Here is an 18,428-nt window from a genome sequence, read left to right on the forward strand (position 1 = left end):
ATGTGAGCTGTTCCAAATTGAGAGGGTTTTGCAAAAGTGCACTACTAAACGTAAGAAAAGATATTCGTTGTGTTGATATGAATTATTTCTAATGTGTTGGTCACTGATTTTTATTCATTTTTGGAAAGGTAACGGCAGTCTTGCTGCCTGGCTGGCGCCCATCTCATAACTACAGTCGTTTGCACCACTACAATATCAACGAAATGTTTTAAAATGTACGACATCAATTTAAAGGTAGGCCTAAGGGATAATGTATTGTCCACACATGACTATAAGAAAATGTTTCCCTACGGGGCGAATAACACCCCCGACGCCGAAGGCGGAGTGCTGTTATCTCTGAAGGGAAATGTATTTTCCGTAGTCACGTGTGGACAATACATTATCCCGCTTATCCCGCCTTTACCAACATTATAAAGCATACATAGTTAACCATAGTTTATAGCGTGTGCAAAGAAAGATAGTTCGTGGAACGCTCATAATTTAAACAGGTTAACAAGCAACATGGTTTGGCTACTTTCTAACTTGTTACAGCCACATTGTGCTTCAAACTGTTTGCAGGCTGCCTCGTTCACCGCGCGATATCTACTAAACTCGGGTTCATAACATGATCATTTCTATCTAATCGGCACAGTATTCCAGAAAAAAGCATAGACAACCCAAACACTGATGTGCGCCCTGACCATCATCATTAGCCTATCGACCCTGATACAGGCAGAGCCTATCAAAGGGCGTTGAACACAATGGCTATGGACCTTTTCAGTAGGCTATGCGTCGTGATTCACCGTTGGTGTTTGTATCAGCACGCCAAAAGTTACCTCACTAACGTTAATGGTGTTCTTTGCTGAGTAACCTAGCCAAATATATCCAGATAATCGTGAATTATGCAAAATAAAGTCTGCCAACATGTATTGCCATTCTAGGAGCGATAAGGAGAATGCCGCACAGGCGCGGAGAAAGGGTTCCTTTGACACAGAGAATGCTCTGTGTGGCTGCGCGCATGCAGTGTTTAGTTTGCAGGTTTCAGGCAAATAATGGTGATCGATACGCCCTAGGTCCATAAGACTAACAGTAAAACAGGGACAATGACAAAAGGGATGAATTGCTTGAGGAAATCAAAAGGGACAGAGCGAAGTTATGACAACAAATTGACGTGCACCATTATGCAAGGCTACATGTAGTTATGATGGGTTAACCACTCAGTTACCGTTGCATTAATAATATGTATGATAAAGATGACTTCAGCGCAGGATATCAGAAATAAACAAGACAGCGCAGATGGCTTTTAATTTTTAACATGGCCACATTATGCGTCAATACGCCAATGCGTATTAGGCTATTTATCATGAAACCTCAAATCGGAAGTAGCCTTATCTTGTACCCAGCACTTTTCAAACCTTACTCGGGTTTATGGTAATTGTCCGGGCCAGCACTTTTGAAATCAAACGGACGCCCTTGCCTGCATGACATGTCATTTGCATGATAAGAGCACGGACGATCATGGACATACGATGGTACACACATAGCCACACACGCACACAACACGGTTCAGTTCAACGTTTATTGACCAGCAAGCGAGCAGCGCAGTACCAGCTGATTTGCTCTGGAATCTCGAAATGAAAACTGACTTTTCTTGGGAAAAGTGTTGCAAGAACATTGAACTCATTTAGTAGGCCTATCATTGTGCCAAGCGTGTGTCGCAATATTGTACTGGGGATATGTGTTGGGGAGGGCATTAACATTAGGCCTATGACAAAAACATTATGGGGAGGATTGAGGATAAATCTTACACGTTTCCTTATTAATGGAAAATTAATTCCATGCTAATTCCAAGTATTCAAGAACCTAAACAATATGTAATTGCTCCACAGTTCAAGGGTTAGGCTATGGATATTGACACCTTTCCTCCGCAATCGCGGATCACCTTTGCGCTTCTCATCTGGCTGTCACGATATGGAACGGGAAGAGACAGTTCAAGACAAGCGGCATGACTGCAATTGTCAATACAGTAGCCTAAAAAACTGTTAACTGTTCAGCGGTGTGTAGTCAAATTATCACAGCGGTGGTAGATGATTTTATGAAGACCTGGAGGACAAAAACCAACAGACACAATTGCTGAGTGTGTATGCAGTATTTGTAACGAATGATTCTCCTGCCAGGATAGCGTTGGACTACAGAATAACCCATTTACATGTTGAATGTTGAGAGGAGGCATTTTGAAAAGTCGAAGACCTATTCACGAGGATATCATAGCTACCTTTCCTTGTCAATGTCCCATGCACTACAAAATATTCCAGAACCTCATCTGCGAAAGCTTTTTTTAATGCGGTACACTTCAAGCTTCACAAAACCCACTGGTTAACAGCAGGTTTTACGCACACATTTCGAAGCGGTTAATCACAGATGCTGCTCTCTTCCTTGCTCTCCCTTGCACCCCAACGTACACTGGGTTTAATGCACCCTGCAATACTGGCAAACTATTATTCAATTACCATTTCATTTGTTCATGCAAAGACGCGGCGGAGAGAGAACGCGCTCCTGTGCAGTGTTAACGTAGCGATTTAACGTCTCTCTCTCTCTCTCTCTCTCTCTCTCTCTCTCTCTCTCTCTCTCTCTCTCTCTCTCTCTCTCTCTCTCTCTACTGTAGCCATGGGCTTAACACAGGGGTTCTGTAATGTTTTCAACACTGTTAGGACCTATATTGTTTTCTGGCTCATGGAACTATTTGTTGTCATTCAGAATCAGAAACATCAAAGTGTCGACAGACAGCTTTCTCTTGTTGCTGGTGCTTCGCATCTAAAAAGTTACCGGAAAGTCAGAAAACTCGCTGCATGACAATGTGCTCAATGGTCAATAGCCTACTTCTAGATGCACTATAGTCTATAGCCTAGACGCGCGATGCTCTGATTCAAAGCGAGCAGGAGGCATTTTGAAAAGTCGAAGACCTATTCACGAGGATATCATAGCTACCTTTCCTTGTCAATGTCCCATGCACTACAAAATATTCCAGAACCTCATCTGCGATAGGATAAACACAATTTATCCAACAAGCTTATGGATAATATTGCCACCTTTTCCCTCTCCTGCGGTAGCCAGTTGCCTTCTCAGAAGAAGCAATCTGAATCGGAAAGAGAGCGCACTGTTCAAGACCCGCGGCAAGACTGCAATTGTCATCTGGTTCGTGGTGTCAACCTTCAGCCAAAACGGTGACAGACCCTTTTTTTTTTTATAAGATAGACCTACCTTATTCGCAGCAGCCAAAATCAGTCAGACAATAAGTGCTTAACGAGTAGTGCAGGGTAGCGAATGCTCTTCTATCAGGGTAAAGTTTGCAATTGGAGAGGGGTGATTGAAGGGCTAAATTAAGTCCGAAATCAAAATGATAAAAAAAATACGGTCGATTTATTTACAATACCCTACATGACAGAAAGAAAACGTGTAGGGGGTCAACTGAAAATACCCATAAACTGAGGACTATAGGCAACGTCAAAGTAAAATACAAACACGAAATCAAACAAAGCTTTTTTTTTAATGCGGTACACTTCAAGCTTCACAAAATCCACTGGTTACAGCAGGTTTTACGCACACATTTCGAAGCGGTTAATCACAGATGCTGCTCTCTTCCTTGCTCTCCCTTGCACCCCAACGTACACTGGGTTTAATACACCCTGCAATACTGGCAAACTATTATTCAATTACCATTTCATTTGTTCATGCAAAGACGCGGCGGAGAGAGAACGCGCTCCTGTGCAGTGTTAACGTAGCGATTTAACTTCTCTCTCTCTCTCTCTCTACTGTAGCCATGGGCTTAACACAGGTGCATGGGTTCTGTAATGTTTTCAACACTGTTAGGACCTATATTGTTTTCTGGCTCATGCGCGAACTATTTGTTGTCATTCAGAATCAGAAACATCAAAGTGTCGGGAGACAGCTTTCTCTTGTTGCTGGTGCTTCGCATCTAAAAAGTTACCGGAAAGTCAGAAAACTCGCTGCATGACAATGTGCTCAATGGTCAATAGGCCTACTTCTAGATGCACTGTAGTTTATAGCCTAGACGCGCGCTGCTCTGATTCAAAGCGAGCACAAGGGTCAATAGCCTACTTCTAGACACATTAAACCGCACTGCTTTGATTCAAAGCGAGCAGGCTGTGCTTGGTCCCGCCTCTCTGCCCGCAGATGGGAGTAAAGTAACGGCGTAAAAGTGAAAAAAAAGCTTCTCAAATATTGTCTAGATAATTGTCAAAAAATGTAAGGGCGTAAACGTAAATTGTCAAAAAATGTAACGACGTGAAAAAAAAAAGCTTCTCAAATATTGTCTAGATAATTGTCAAAAAATGTAAGGGCGTAAACGTAAATTGTCAAAAAATGTAACGACGTAAACGTTAAAAAACCAACAACATAGCCCTACCAGTTAAAATGAGTAAGTACATTTTACATGTTTAAATCAACAAAAAACAAAACTTAACAGCTGATTTACATATTTAATATAGGCAGGCTGAAGAAAACCCGTTAAAATGAGCATTAAAAAAGCTGATTTACATTTCTAATATAGGCAGGCTGAAGGGACGTTTAGTTGAAACCTAAGGATCTTTAGTTCAATTTTAAGGACCTTTCGTAGGCTTTTGCGGTAGACGGAACGTCCTCGACGAAAGATCCCCTGCCTTATACGAATGGTCCAACGTTTTGTTCGAATGGTCCCCTCTCAAGAATCCATTCGACGAAAAGACCTGTACCCTCCACAACATCCAATAAAATGTTGGACATTATCTGACTGCTTGTATTGCCTCATGACTGATGAAACAATTGCCCTTGCTTTCTGTAGAAATGTAATGCATTGCAATGCATCGTATAATTGGAGGACAGTATGGGTGTTTAGGACTACTATACTGCGTGTTCTTTGGTCTGGAAATGTTAGATAAAGCTTGAGGAGGTGTGTGCATTGGTATTGTGGCCAGTGTGTTGTTCTGTGCTGTAGTTTGATGGGGTGGTAGCATTAGAAAGAGACGCTGGATATCTGGACACACAGTATAGTAGTCCTCAACACTCATACTGTCCTCAGTCCAATTTTCATTATTAATCCTTCCCATTAAAATATCACATAGACGGATATCTGGTTTATATCAGTGATGCTTTCATCAAAGGAAACTGAAAATTATATATATAATTAGGCCTACTCCCCGTTCAGTGTCAGACAGACTTTCAATGCATTGAGAAGTTCACAGAGAAGGTATTTATTCATTGAGCCAATCACGCCATCCATTGACTTATATTTAACCATTTCCACTGAAAAAAGTTTCTTAAAAACAGTAAATAGTCAGTATATGGTTTGTTGTGATGAGTGGGAACCCATGCTGCTTTAAGGGATGAACTCTTCCTTCTGACTCTCCTTTGGCTTTCTCCTCTGGCTTTCATTTTCAAGTGTCTGCAGACATGTACACGCTGTCCTTAATAAATTGTTGTGTCTAATTCTTTAGTTCTAACAGTGTCACAGTTGGTTGAGGAGGTTTAAAAGTTCTTTGCAGTTGGTGTAATAACATGAAGACTAATCCATGGAGTACAGCTGCATGTAGTTGTTAGTGAAACTTAGCAAAGTGGCAGTTTGAAACCCAGCAATTCCTTAACCAGTATTGCAGTAATGCTTTCCTAATAAACCAGCACTTAATCAACATTATTATACAGACAATTTACCTGTCTTATCAATCATTTTGATTTCCATCTATCCCTGTTCATATTTGTTTATTCGTAGCAATGGCTACCAAGGAAAGAAAAGTTATGCTTTGCCTTGATGCAGCTGAAATAAATAAAATAAAAGACAAGTATTTGACAAAGAGCTTGTGTGTGCATGGGCAGCAGCCTACTGTCAGTGGCTGTAATGAAGGATGGGCATTATTTTGGGTTATTTTGCAATAATTGGTGGCATCATGCCTATTACACATAGAAGCATACTAATGTTCAAATTAAATTGAATGCATTTCATTTTTAAAGTTAAATAAAGCATAGTCATGGCCTGTGATGAAATTGTCAGAAATAAAATTGGTCCGGCAACAAACTTATTTGTTGACCCCTGACGTGTTACATCCAACATCATCACAGAATAAAATGTTACATCCAACATCATTACAGAATAAAATGGATCATGTCTCGTGGTAGGGCACACAGAAATGTATCAAACAAATCCCAACATACACTCCAAAGAACATCTCAGACATGTGCATCAAAAGATGTTCTATGACATAATCTTACCTCAGTTTCTGAAGTTTACAGGCTGGATCCTGCAGTAATTCTGAAAGCAGCTTTACTCCAGAGTCTCCAGGGTCGTTTCCTCTCAGGTCCAGTTCCTCCAGGTGTGAAGGGTTTGATTTGAGAGCTGAGGCGAGAGCAGCATATCCTTTGCCTGTTAAACCACAGTTCTCCAGCCTGAATAGAAGAGTCTTAATTATTAATTATGTCTATTACATGCATATCATATGCATTATTTGCATATATTTTACAACACTGTGTCATACACCAAGACCAATGTTTATGATTTTTAATATTTAAACACAAATCTTTAACCCTATTCAGACTGGGCTTTTTTGGCATTCCTGGGCCTGGGGGGGGGCTCTTTTGACCCCCCCCTCATAACTCATGAACGGAATACAGTATGACTACGAAACTTGGGGGAGATGATCTACATATGGACATCTATGAATGACATAATTTTTGTGTAATTATCTATTATTATGACGTCATTATGACATAATTATGTTATTATGTCCAAAATCTCGCCATAATGGATTTTCCAACAAATTTAGGTTATGCACTTAAATTTTAATGATTTTATGCTTCAAACCACTTAAATGCTCACCAAGTTGTCTGAGGCTAATGGAAATAACAAAAAAATATGAATAGATATGGTTAAGTGATTTTTGGTCAGACATACCTGTCAGAAAACCGTTGCCATGGCAACAGAAAAAATGATAAACCTAATCTTTCGGTACCTAACTGTAGCCAACTAAATGTTAGGAAAAGTCACAAAGTTTCGTAGTCATAGCTTAAGTCGTTAAGGAATTATACGACATCAAAGTTGGTGCGGGCACTTTTAGCCCCCCCCCAGTCTGGATAGGGTTAAGAGCTCTGTAAGTACAGCAGAAGACCCAGTGAAGTTACATTATGTAAGAGTTAATGCTGAAATATAAACATTTCTTACTGGAGTGACTTCAATGCACAGTTTGAGTTCTTCAGCCCACCACAAACTTTTTCAATTCCAATATCTCCAATACTGTTGTGGCTGAGATCCAGTTTCTTCACTTTTGATGCTTTGCAGAGGACAGATGCCATCGTTTCACAGCTCATTTCACTGAGCCCACAGCTATCAAGCCTGAAAGAGGATAAAAGACATATCTGACTGTACAGGTAGAAATGCATATCATATACATTATTTGCATACAGTGGGTCCAATATGTATTTGATCCCTTGCTGATTTTGACGGTTTGCCCACTAATAAAGACGTATGTATTCAAACATGGAGAGACAGAATATCAAAAAGAATTTCCAGAAAATAACTTAAATAAGTTAAATAATAAAAAAATAATATATTTTAATTTATTTGTATTTAATTTAGGCAAATAAGTATTTGACCCCTCTAGCTAAAGAAGATAAAGTGCTTTGTTACAAAGCCCTAGTTCTCTAGCACTGAGGTCAGATGCTTCTTTTAGTTGATGACAATGTTTGTGCATAGTAGAAACGATTTTTGTCCATTTTTCTTTGCAGATTATCTCTAAAACATTAATAGTTTGTGGCTGTAGCTTGGCAAATGTGAGGTTCAGTTCCCTCCATAGAATTACTATAGGGTTAATATTTGGAGACTGTCTAGGCCACTTCACTGTAATATGCTTCTTATTGAGCCACGCCTTCGTTGCTTTGAATTTATGTTGTGTTTTATTGTCCTGTTGGGAGATCCCAAAATGGCCCACCTTCAGTGTAGTGGTGGAGGGAAGGATGTTTGCAATCAGGATGCACATTACATGTCTCTCTCTATCCATTCGTTGACAATGTGAAGTTGTCCTGTGCCTTGGCCAGGCAAACACCCTCAAACCATAATGATACTACTTTCATGCATGATGGTGAGGAGGGCGTTCTTGGGATCATAGACAGCAGTCTCTTTCTCAAAACACATTGAATTGTGTTAATGCCAAACAGCTTGATTTTGGTTTCATCTGACTACAGCACCTCCTTATCATGTCCTAAACCAGTCTGATGTCCGTTGGCAAACCTCATGTGGGACTGCACAGGTTCCTTCTGAAGTAGAGGTACCATGTGTGCACTACATGATTTTAAACCTCTGTGGCATTAAGTGCAACCAGTAGTTTTCTCAGTGATTTTGTTCCCAGTAGCTTTGATATCATCCCGTACATGTCTAGGGTGCTTTCTTTCTGTTCTCATGATTATCAAATCCCTACAAAAGGTAGAATCTTGTATAGAACATCAGACAGGCTGACGGATAGTCATTTTGTATTACTTACATTTTGGAAGAAATACATCAACAGTTGGGTCATTAATACCCTATCTCTTTCTTGTGGCTTTGCAGCCCATTTAATCTTTGTTCAGGTCTAAAATCTTGTCCCTGATATCATTTGACCGCTCTTTGGTCTTTCCCATGCTGGTGAGGTTGGAGTGTGACCGATTCACTTATACTATGGACTGATACTGCTGATTCAATGTGTCTTTTATGCATGTTAGTATGTACAGGTGTCTTTAAAGGGACACTGTGTGAGATTTTTAGTTGTTTATTTCCAGAATGCATGCTGCCCATTCACTAATGTTACCTTTTTCATCAATACTTACCCCCACCATCAAATTCTAAGTACTCATTATGACTGGAAAAATTGCACTTTTCATACATGAAAAGGGGGATCTTCTCCATGGTCCACCATTTTGAATTTCCAAAAATAGCCATTTTTAGCAGCAAAAATGACTGTACTTGGACCATACTAGAAAATATTAGTTTATTACTTAGTTAACTTTCATAAAAAAAATCAAATTTGGCAATCGGCAACCCATTCAATGGGTAGCATAGTTGCAGTAAATGTTTTGACCATTTCCTGCACAGTGTACCTTTAATTCAGATGACAAGTTGATCGGAAGTGCCTGTGGGCCCAGAACTGTTATCAGTTGACAGGGGATCAAATACTTATTTTGTTCAATGAAATAGAAATACATTAATATATATTCTCTCAAGTTAATATATATTAGCATAACATTTATTGACTGATCATGTCTTTTTTAGTAGGCAAACCAACAAAATCAGCAAGGGATCAAATACTTATTGGAATCACTGTATATTTTACAACACTGTGTCATACACCAAGACCAATGTTTATGATTTTTAATATTTAAACACAAATCTTTAAGAGCTCTGTAAGTACAGCAGAAGACCCAGTGAAGTTATAGTATGTAAGACTGAGTTAATGCTGAAATATTAACATTTCTTACTGGAGTGACTTCAATGCACAGTTTGAGTTCTTCAGCCCACTACAAAGTTTTTCGATTCCAATATCTCCAATACTGTTGTGGCTGAGATCCAGTTTCTTCACTTTTGATGCTTTGCAGAGGACAGATGCCATCGTTTCACAGCTCATTTCACTGAGCCCACAGCTATCAAGCCTGAAAGAGGATAAAAGCCATACGTGACTGTACAGGTAGAAAATGCAGAAAATACTGAAAAGTCATCAACCCTTCTCTCTAGGAATACTAACTTACAGAATTGCTTCGGATTCCCTCACTACTGGCTTCAGCCTCCGAAGACCTTCATCAGACCTGATGTACTTCTTCAGGTCAAACACATCCAGCTTCTGGTCTGACGTCAGCAGCACAAACACTAGAGTTGCCCACTGGCCAGGTGAGAGCTGGGCTTCAGAAAGTGTCCCTCCACTCAGGAAGCTCTGGATCTCCTCCACTAAAGAGTGGTCATTCAGTTCATTCAGGCAGTGGAAGAGATTGATCACTCTCTCTGATGAAGGGATGTCCCTGATCTTGTCCTTAATGTAACTGATTGTTTCAGCATTGCCAATATGTCTCTCTCCACTCTGCAGAAGGCCATGCAGGAGAGTCTGGTTGGACTCCAGAGAGAGACCAAGAAGGAAACGGAGGAAGAGGTCAAACCGTCCATCTTCATACTCCAAAGCTTTGTCCACAGCACTCTTGTGTAAAATAGTCATGGATTGTTCGAGTTTGTGAGTGGAGATCACATTTTTCCTTTCAGTTGCCATCATCAGAAACACATACAGAGCTGCAAGATACTCCTGGATACTCAGGTGGATAAAGCAGAACACTGTTGCTTGAAAAATTCCAGATTCCTGTCGGAAGATCTGGGTGCAGACACCAGAGTGCACTGCTGCTTCTTTGATATCAATTCCACATTGTTCCAGGTCCTCTTCATAGAAGATCAGATTTCCCTTCTCCAACTGTTCGTAGGCTAGCTTTCCAAGAGCAAGGATAAGATTCTTGTTCCATTGTGGCTCAGGTTCATGCACATTATCAAACTTTTGACTGGCCTGTTTTATTTGGAAAATCAGGAAGTATGTGTACATCTCTGTCAACGTTTTTGGAAGCTGCCGTCCTCCTGAAGAGCCAAAAATCACCTCAAGAACGTAAGCAGTTATCCAGCAAAACACTGGTATGTGGCACATGATGTGGAGACTTCTTGATGATTTAATGTGGGACATTATTCTGCTTGCAAAGCTCTCATCATTGAACCTGTTCCTGAAGTACTCCTCCTTCTGTGTGTCATTGAATCCCTGGATCTCTGTGACAAGGTCAACACAATCAGGTGGAATCTGACTGGCCGCTGCTGGTCGGGAGGTTATCCAAAGTAGAGCAGAGGGAAGCAGATTTCCCTTTATGAGATTTGTCAGGAGTACATCCAATGAAGTGACATCCGTCACATCAGTGTAACTTTCATTCTCCTGAAAGTTTAGTTGGAGTCGACATTCATCCAGACCGTCAAAGATGAACAATAATTTAAACTTCTCTTGAATGTCAAAGGTTAAATGCTTCAGCTCTGGAAAGAAGTGGTGAAGGAGACCCATCAAAGAAAGCTGTGTGTCTCTTATCAGGTTGAGCTCCCGAAAAGGCAATGGGAATATAAAATGGATGTCTTCGTTGTCTTTTCCCTCAGCCCAGTCCAGGATGTACTTCTGAATGGAGATGGTTTTACCGATGCCAGCTATTCCCTTTGTCATAACTCTTCTGCCTGCTTTGTCCTGACCAGGTAAGGGCTTAAAGAGGTCATTGCATCGGATTGGTTTCTTCTGTCCAGCTTGACTTTTTGATATGGACTCAATCCTCCTGACTTCATGTTCCTCATTTACTTTCCCACTTCCTCCCTCTATGATGCACACCTCTGTGTAGATCTTTTCTAGCAGGGCAGAGCTTCCTTGCATGGGTATTCCTTCAAACACATTCTGGTACTTGTTCTTGAGATGTCTTTTCAGTTCAGCCCGACAAAGAACATCCAGCTCATCTGGTCCACAAACAAAATGAATATTAACAACCACTGACAGAAGCAATAGCAATTTAACCTTTTTCATTATGGTATACCTAAACTAGTCAAATAATTTATGGAGATTACAGATTAGGACATAGTGAAGAATTCTTACGGTCTTTCAGCTTATCAGCAAGATCTGTTCTCTCCATCTCCCATAGGAAGTGTAGTGCCATCTTGAGAGCTCCTTCTCTGGCATCAGTCTCATCCTCATCTTTTCTCTTTAAGTCTTCTTGGTAATCTGGACTAAGAATCCTTTTAAATCTTTGCAGTTCATTCTTCACAAATGTCATGATCTTTTCCTCGATCACCTGAAGCACACCATACAAGGACAAATGAATCCATGTGTAGTATATGAATAGTTTTGTCTGATCGCTAAATCTGTAATTTAAGCAGTTTTTGCTGATCTCTAAACATGAATACTATAACCTCACACCAAATCAGTAAACTGTGTAGATACATTGCAAAACCAAACACGCTTTGCTCTACACACAGTTGTAAAAGGCAATGTTTTTGTACCCAAATAGTTAACACTACAATCACATTGCTAGCACACTTTGCAGCAAATAGATACAGACAGCAAAATGAAAAACACAATTTGCCTCTTGGTTTCCCTATTCACATATGTCATTTTGAGGAGGCTAGGGGTCTAGGAGTGTCTTCATCATTTGAAAGTTGTGTAAAGCGGTGAGGTGTATTCACAGTTATACAAAGTGAATGTGCAATGGATTGCTTTTGATGACTTTTGTAAAGTGTGTGCTATGAATGGCAAACTGACTGCAAAACAGTTTTGTGATGCAGAGGTGTCAAACGTAAAAGTGAAAAAGACACAAGTAACTTATCTGAGTAACCAGTGTACTTGTCTTACAATCAGCTGACTCTGCACTGGTTGGATCAAGTTTGTGGTGGGTCCTTGTTAGGTTTTTAGTGTTTTTCAGTAACAACACAGTCTATCTATCTCATTAGGTACAATGGAGTAAATGGTGTAACAGCTATGTAATGCCATGTGCTAGTGTTGTAATTACACCACAAAAGTACTTTTAATTTTACTTTTCACACCTCTGGATATTAGTTTGGCTTATTTGGTTATAAGTTTGTGCATCTGTGTGAAGAGTTCTGCAAAAGGCAGTCAAAGTTACACAAACTGTATTATAATGAACAATCTCAGAGTTGTGTTGTTGTTGTTGCTGCTGTTGTTGTTGATAACTCCTCTTTCAAGTGGTCACAGACCTAGTGTACCAACCTAAGTAGAATGGTGATGCTTGAGGACTGAAGTATTTTCCGTTACTTTGGTTCATTAATTTTGAACACAAAAAGTGCTGTACTGATTCAACACATCGACTTACCTGGAACACATGTGTTAGATTCTGCTGCTCATTCTGATCACTGGCACCTTTCATTTGCTCTCTAAAGATAAAACAGTAAACCGAAGACCATTTACACATATTCAAGAATTAGTATTGAAAGACTTCCAAAGCTGTAAGCTAGTATACATTCTGTAAGAGCTTCTTGTAAAGGAACAAAGCCTTTGATATCTTCTACATGTCTCCACGGCACAACAGACAGTGGAGTTTTAGTGGGTCTACAGTGTATTTGCTCTCTGAAGATAAGACAGTAAAGTGAAAACCATTTACACATATTCAAGAATTAGATGGTATAGAGAGAGTCCCACAGCTATAAGTTAGAATACATTATGTAAAAGCTTCTTGTAATGGAACAAAGCCTCTGATATCTCCTGCATTTCAGTGGGCCTACCGTGTATGCCCAGCAGTTGTAATGCTGGGGATACGTACAGTTCAGCCACAGGCATTTGAGTTTTAGTGGGTCTATGTGTATTCTCAGCAATGTCAATATGTACATAATCAACCATTAACCCTCTATTGCATGTTGGCTTTTTAGCGTGACATTCGTATGAAAGTATGAATAGAATGAGTATTAAAACGAATGTATTTTACTTAGAATAAATTATGCTGCACATTTTAATAATATAATGTTGCAATTGTTTAGAATTTCCTTCAATAAGAGCATATAAAAGAAAATTGATTTCAAGGCATGTTCACCGAAGCTGCTTTGTTGCCATACGGCAACAAATTACCAACTACCCCCCACAATTTTAAAAAAAAGAATTTGTGTTTTAATTTGTATTATTTAACCGATTTTAAGTTTAAATAACACATTTATAAATATATATGACGTTTACAAGGTTGCTCATGCAATAGAGGGTTAATAGAAGCAATCAGCTTATCTATCAACAAGGGATAGTAAGGACAGGAGCTGTCAACACTATATACATTAAAGATCTTATGGGCTTAACATACCTTTGGCCAGGTAACACGTCTTCCTCTCGGAAGTTTGGAAGGACACCATCTTTTGAGTTGTCACTTTTCATGGACACAGAGCTCTGTGCAGATGAGTCTGGTCTCTGTGACATGACTCTGTGGGAGCAGAAACCAACATAGGAGGTACAGTGCACACACACACACACACCAACGCACGTACGCAAACCACGCACGCATGCACGCCCTACATTGTAGGCCAGTCTCTATCAACATACAAAAAAGTAAACACCAGTATCGCCCCCTGTGAACTGGCGGCCCATAGACTACTTGCCAGCCCACAGACTGTGCCCCATTGGTAATCCAGATAGGCTATGAAGAATAGTTTTATAATGGAAATGTGAAATATGTGTCTCCAGTATGTTGAAACTGCCAGATCACAACTTATACTGTATGTTGAGATTGTTTTTCCTAAATCACATCAAAGAAAGCATACCAGTAGAAAACGCATAGAAAACCAGTGACATTTCCTTCCTATCATAAATCTTTGGTGTACTCAACATTTCAGGGTCCACCCTCCTGGCAACTAGACTATTAGGGGGTCAGTAGAGTAGACACTTTAACACACAGCTCATAGCTACACACCACCATGGTAGAGGCACAAACATGAGTACTCCCTGCAGTCACAAAATGAATATAACCCAACCAAACAAAGCCACAAACCCTCAATCGGGAATTGTCAATAGATTATCTATCAATAAAGGATGGTAATGACCAGAGCAGTCAGTATAATATCTAACCATACAGGACATTAATGTTTGGCTAAAGATTGCAAGAGGGTCTACAGGAATAGTAATGACAGTCAACACTGTATACATTAAAGGTGGGGTTGCAGGTATGACATCACGTTGGGGGAACTCCCTCAGGATTCTAAGGTTCTACATAGACTCCTATGAGCCTGCGGAACCCCCAACGTGATGTCATAATAGTACATTTTCTTAAAATGGTTAACCTGCAACCCCACCTTTAAGTTTCATCAGTAGATTCAGTTAAAGATTGCAAAAGGGCCTTAACAATCCACTGATTGAGCTGACCAGAAAGTCTGCTCCCAATCGTGTGGTCTGGACAGACCACTGTGCCATGGCCTTCGATGACCTGCGAACCTGCTTGATCAAAGACCCAATTCTGCAGCAGCCAGCCTTTCCTGGTGCAAACTGATGCAAACTGACCTGGGGAGCAGAAACCTGTGGTGTTCCTGAGCCGAAAGCTGTTTCCACGGGAGATGCGATACTCCACCGTGGAGAAGGAGGGTCTTGCCATCAAGTGGGCATTAGACTCCCTCAAGTACTATCTCATGGACAAAGACTTTGTGCTTGAGACGGATCATCGGGCCCTTCAATGGCTCGATAAAATGAAGGACACCAACTCCAGGGTGACGAGATGGTACTTGTCACTGCAGCCTTTCAGGTACTCCATCAGGTATCGGGCTGGCCCAGAGAACATTGTGTCTGATTATCTGTCTCGAGTGAATGGGGGGGGGGGGGGGGGTAATGTGACAGAGGGCAACGCGTCTGCCACTGTAAGAGCGGTTTCCTCCGCTGCGCATTATTTCAAAGTGAACGGACTCAAACACAGTTTCAGTGGACATTAAAAATACAAGATGTGTTGTATGCATTTGCTGTTGGTTTTCTGTGTGCATTTATCCATGTTTGGGGTTCGGGTATCTTGGTACACCGTCTCAGTTTAAAATGTGAAATGTTTGTTGGGACACGGGTTAACCAGAGAACAAAGGACGCAACACAGGTGAAATCGCTATGGCGATATTTTACAACTTTAATGGTAAAACATCCGTAATGAAATGGTTCTTCTTAGTGCGCACAATTTTAACATCAGAATCTTTTCTTGCTGTAGTTAACTATTGTCACGGTGTGCATTTTTGTAGTACTTCATTAAGATGTGGTGTGCTGTTAAGTTGCATGTATTTTATTTAGCATTTTGTAGTACTTCATTAAGGCGTGGTGTGCTGTTCTTAAGTTGCATGTGTTATTCTTTTGTTTACGTTTGCAGTGCATTACCATGAGTTCCGTTTGCTGTGATAACCTTTTGTTGTTTTTGACGTAACTCTCAGCCGCTTCCTGAGACACTGACAAGGATTGAACAATGAACTGGCATGGCTGCGATCCCCCATATGTGTGCAGTGGTTACTAACATTGCTGTGTAATTGTTTTCTTGGTGTGTACTAATTGCCAGGATCGGACAATGACTAAGCCATAGCCTACTCCATAATTAACTGACTGGTTGGCTGAACTGAATGGGCAACAGGTGGGGGTAGGCGTGTCTGTCCCTTTTTAACACATTCACTACCAAGTCACGTACAAATACGTTTTGCCTCCCATGCGTTGGCTCCCAAACCGTAAAATTACTTTTTTACTTTTTTTTATTGGATTCTGAATCTACACATTCTAATGCACATTCTGTGTGATTTTCGTAATAATGTGATGAACAGAACTGACATAGATCATGAAAACACCTACAAAGTCAAAACTCCTACAAAGTCAGGATCTGGATATTTCATCATCTGTGCATTTTATTACACACAGTATTTGAGTTTTACTAATAGTGAATCAAACCGTCTCTGACCACTTCCTGATCACGTCACGTCACGTCTCCATTTACTTCCTAGACCATCAAAACAAAGCATGTCCTGTCAGCACAGCCCTTGCTAGCTAGCCTGTTCCTAAACATATGATGGAAGGATAAGGAGTTTTGCCGCCATCAGGATAGGTGTAAAATGGAAGGTTGTAATGAAAAACAGCATGCAACACAGCAGGAACTAACCTTCTTTTGGGTGAGTACTTTGGCACGTCTACTTTTATCTGCAGAACGAAAACTGCCAGTCAAGTGACATTAGCTAGCTAGCATTTCAGATGCTCTGAACTGCCTGACCAGGTGATTTTTGCATCAAAGTAGTTTACTTGGAAGATACTGGAGTTGTTCTTTGGGCAAGAAAATGCATTTAGACCCGCAATTTAAACTCGGAGAGTCAGAGCGCACCCCTGACAAAAAAGGCTTTATCTCAGTTCGAATGTTCAAAATCGCTATTTTTACCTAAACCAGTGCGCGCTTAAAGTGAAATAACTTCGGAATGAAACAAGCTAGAAACAAACCGTAAAAATATACAGACAGCTGAGTCTTTGGGCTTTCGAACAAGCCCTGACATGTGTCTGTGGGTTGAAGACAAAATATTCGGTGGGTGTTCAAAAAATGACATAAAATGATGAAATTGTCTGGGAGTCTACGGTTGAATTCCAAAAAACGGCTGGTATTGAATGTGTTAACAGGTGTCTCAGCGGGAGGATGGGGCGCGACGAGCCAGAGGGAAGGCAGCATTGCAGACGGCACCGCAGAGCGATCGGAGGGCAACGGTATCTGGTTGTGGTCCCCACTCGGAGAACACCGCTCTCAATACAAGTTCTGGGTTGTAGTTCAGCTACACCCAGCTGAAGTAAGTACGCCTCTTGCATAGCTTGCGTGCTTGCTTTCTGTTGGCTGTACCAGAAACTTCTCTCTGCTGAGATCCTCTCTCTCTCTCTCTCTCTCTCTCTCTCTCTCTCTCTCTCTCTCTCCGCACGGAGGAGGAGCCGTCATCTGAAGGGACGGTAACCTGCTAAGCTAACTGCTACGGGCTGTGATCGATGTGCTGCTTCTGCTTTCTGCTCCGCTTGCTGCTTACCTCTCGCTGCCGCTGACTGCTTCCTGCTCCGCTTGCTGCTTACCTCTCGCTGCCGCCGACTGCTCGCTCGCTTGCTTGCTTGCTTGCTGGGTGGGCTACCTGCTACTTTCGCTGCTGAGCTCTGGTGGTAGGGCTTTGCTGGTTATGGACTTGTTTGCTTGGGACTTTGTTGCATGGACTGCCATTTTAAGTAAGCCATTTTAAGTACACATGTTTTGGATTTTGAAATAATAATAAATGTATGGAAACTTTATAAGAAACAGTTGTTTGTCTCTTCACTATTCTCCACTACACCTGCAAACTTGTCTGGTCACTGACAAACTGTAAGAAAACCAAAAAACCAAGGTGACACACACACACACACATACACACACACGCACAAACAAACACACACACACACACAGGTTTCCACTCAGATGCTCTCAGACCCCGCCTTACTTGCCACTGGCTTCATATACTGTACGTGTTTCCACACTTTTTCAAACTGTTGCTTTTTGTTATTGTCTTCGTAGTTCCTTCAATATTTAAATAATGTTTCAACAAACGCTTCCATTCATAAAGTGAAACTGCCCATGTTTCTTATGTGCCAATATTTTCTTCTTAAAAGAAAGAGAAAACGAAGAACCGGATTCCGCCGTATAACATTTGGGAACACAGGGTATACAGGGATATATAAAATAATAAAGGTAATATATGCATTCCACATTATTACACAAATGACGTTTCCCCAAATAATCAATATAAATGACAGTCGTCATAATTTTCAAGTCATCAGCCATTAGAGTACAATTTAAAAGTTTTTGAATGAACCTTCCAATGATAACGGTATTTAAAAAAAAACAAAAAAACCTTAAAATGCCTAAACTTCTCTGTTCCAAATTATTACGCAAAACAGTTT

At 40.6% G+C, this 18,428-nt stretch overlaps 1 protein-coding gene across 1 annotated transcript in view; it reads right to left on the reverse strand.

Annotated features, from left to right (window-relative positions):
- The window catches only part of LOC134445629 (NLR family CARD domain-containing protein 3-like), a 331,412-nt gene extending 319,588 nt beyond the window's left edge, over positions 1–11,824 (reverse strand). The window contains exons 1-4 of the mRNA XM_063194681.1: positions 11,619–11,824; positions 9,739–11,500; positions 9,472–9,642; positions 6,241–6,414 (exon numbers count right to left, since the gene is read on the reverse strand). Coding sequence (XP_063050751.1) covers positions 6,241–6,414; positions 9,472–9,642; positions 9,739–11,500; positions 11,619–11,814 — 2,303 coding nt within the window. The 5' untranslated portion in view covers positions 11,815–11,824. The remainder of the gene's footprint in view (positions 1–6,240; positions 6,415–9,471; positions 9,643–9,738; positions 11,501–11,618) is intronic.
- Positions 11,825–18,428: the final 6,604 nt, after the last annotated feature.

This window comes from Engraulis encrasicolus, chromosome 3, assembly GCF_034702125.1.
Source record: "Engraulis encrasicolus isolate BLACKSEA-1 chromosome 3, IST_EnEncr_1.0, whole genome shotgun sequence".
Lineage (NCBI taxonomy): Eukaryota > Metazoa > Chordata > Actinopteri > Clupeiformes > Engraulidae > Engraulis > Engraulis encrasicolus.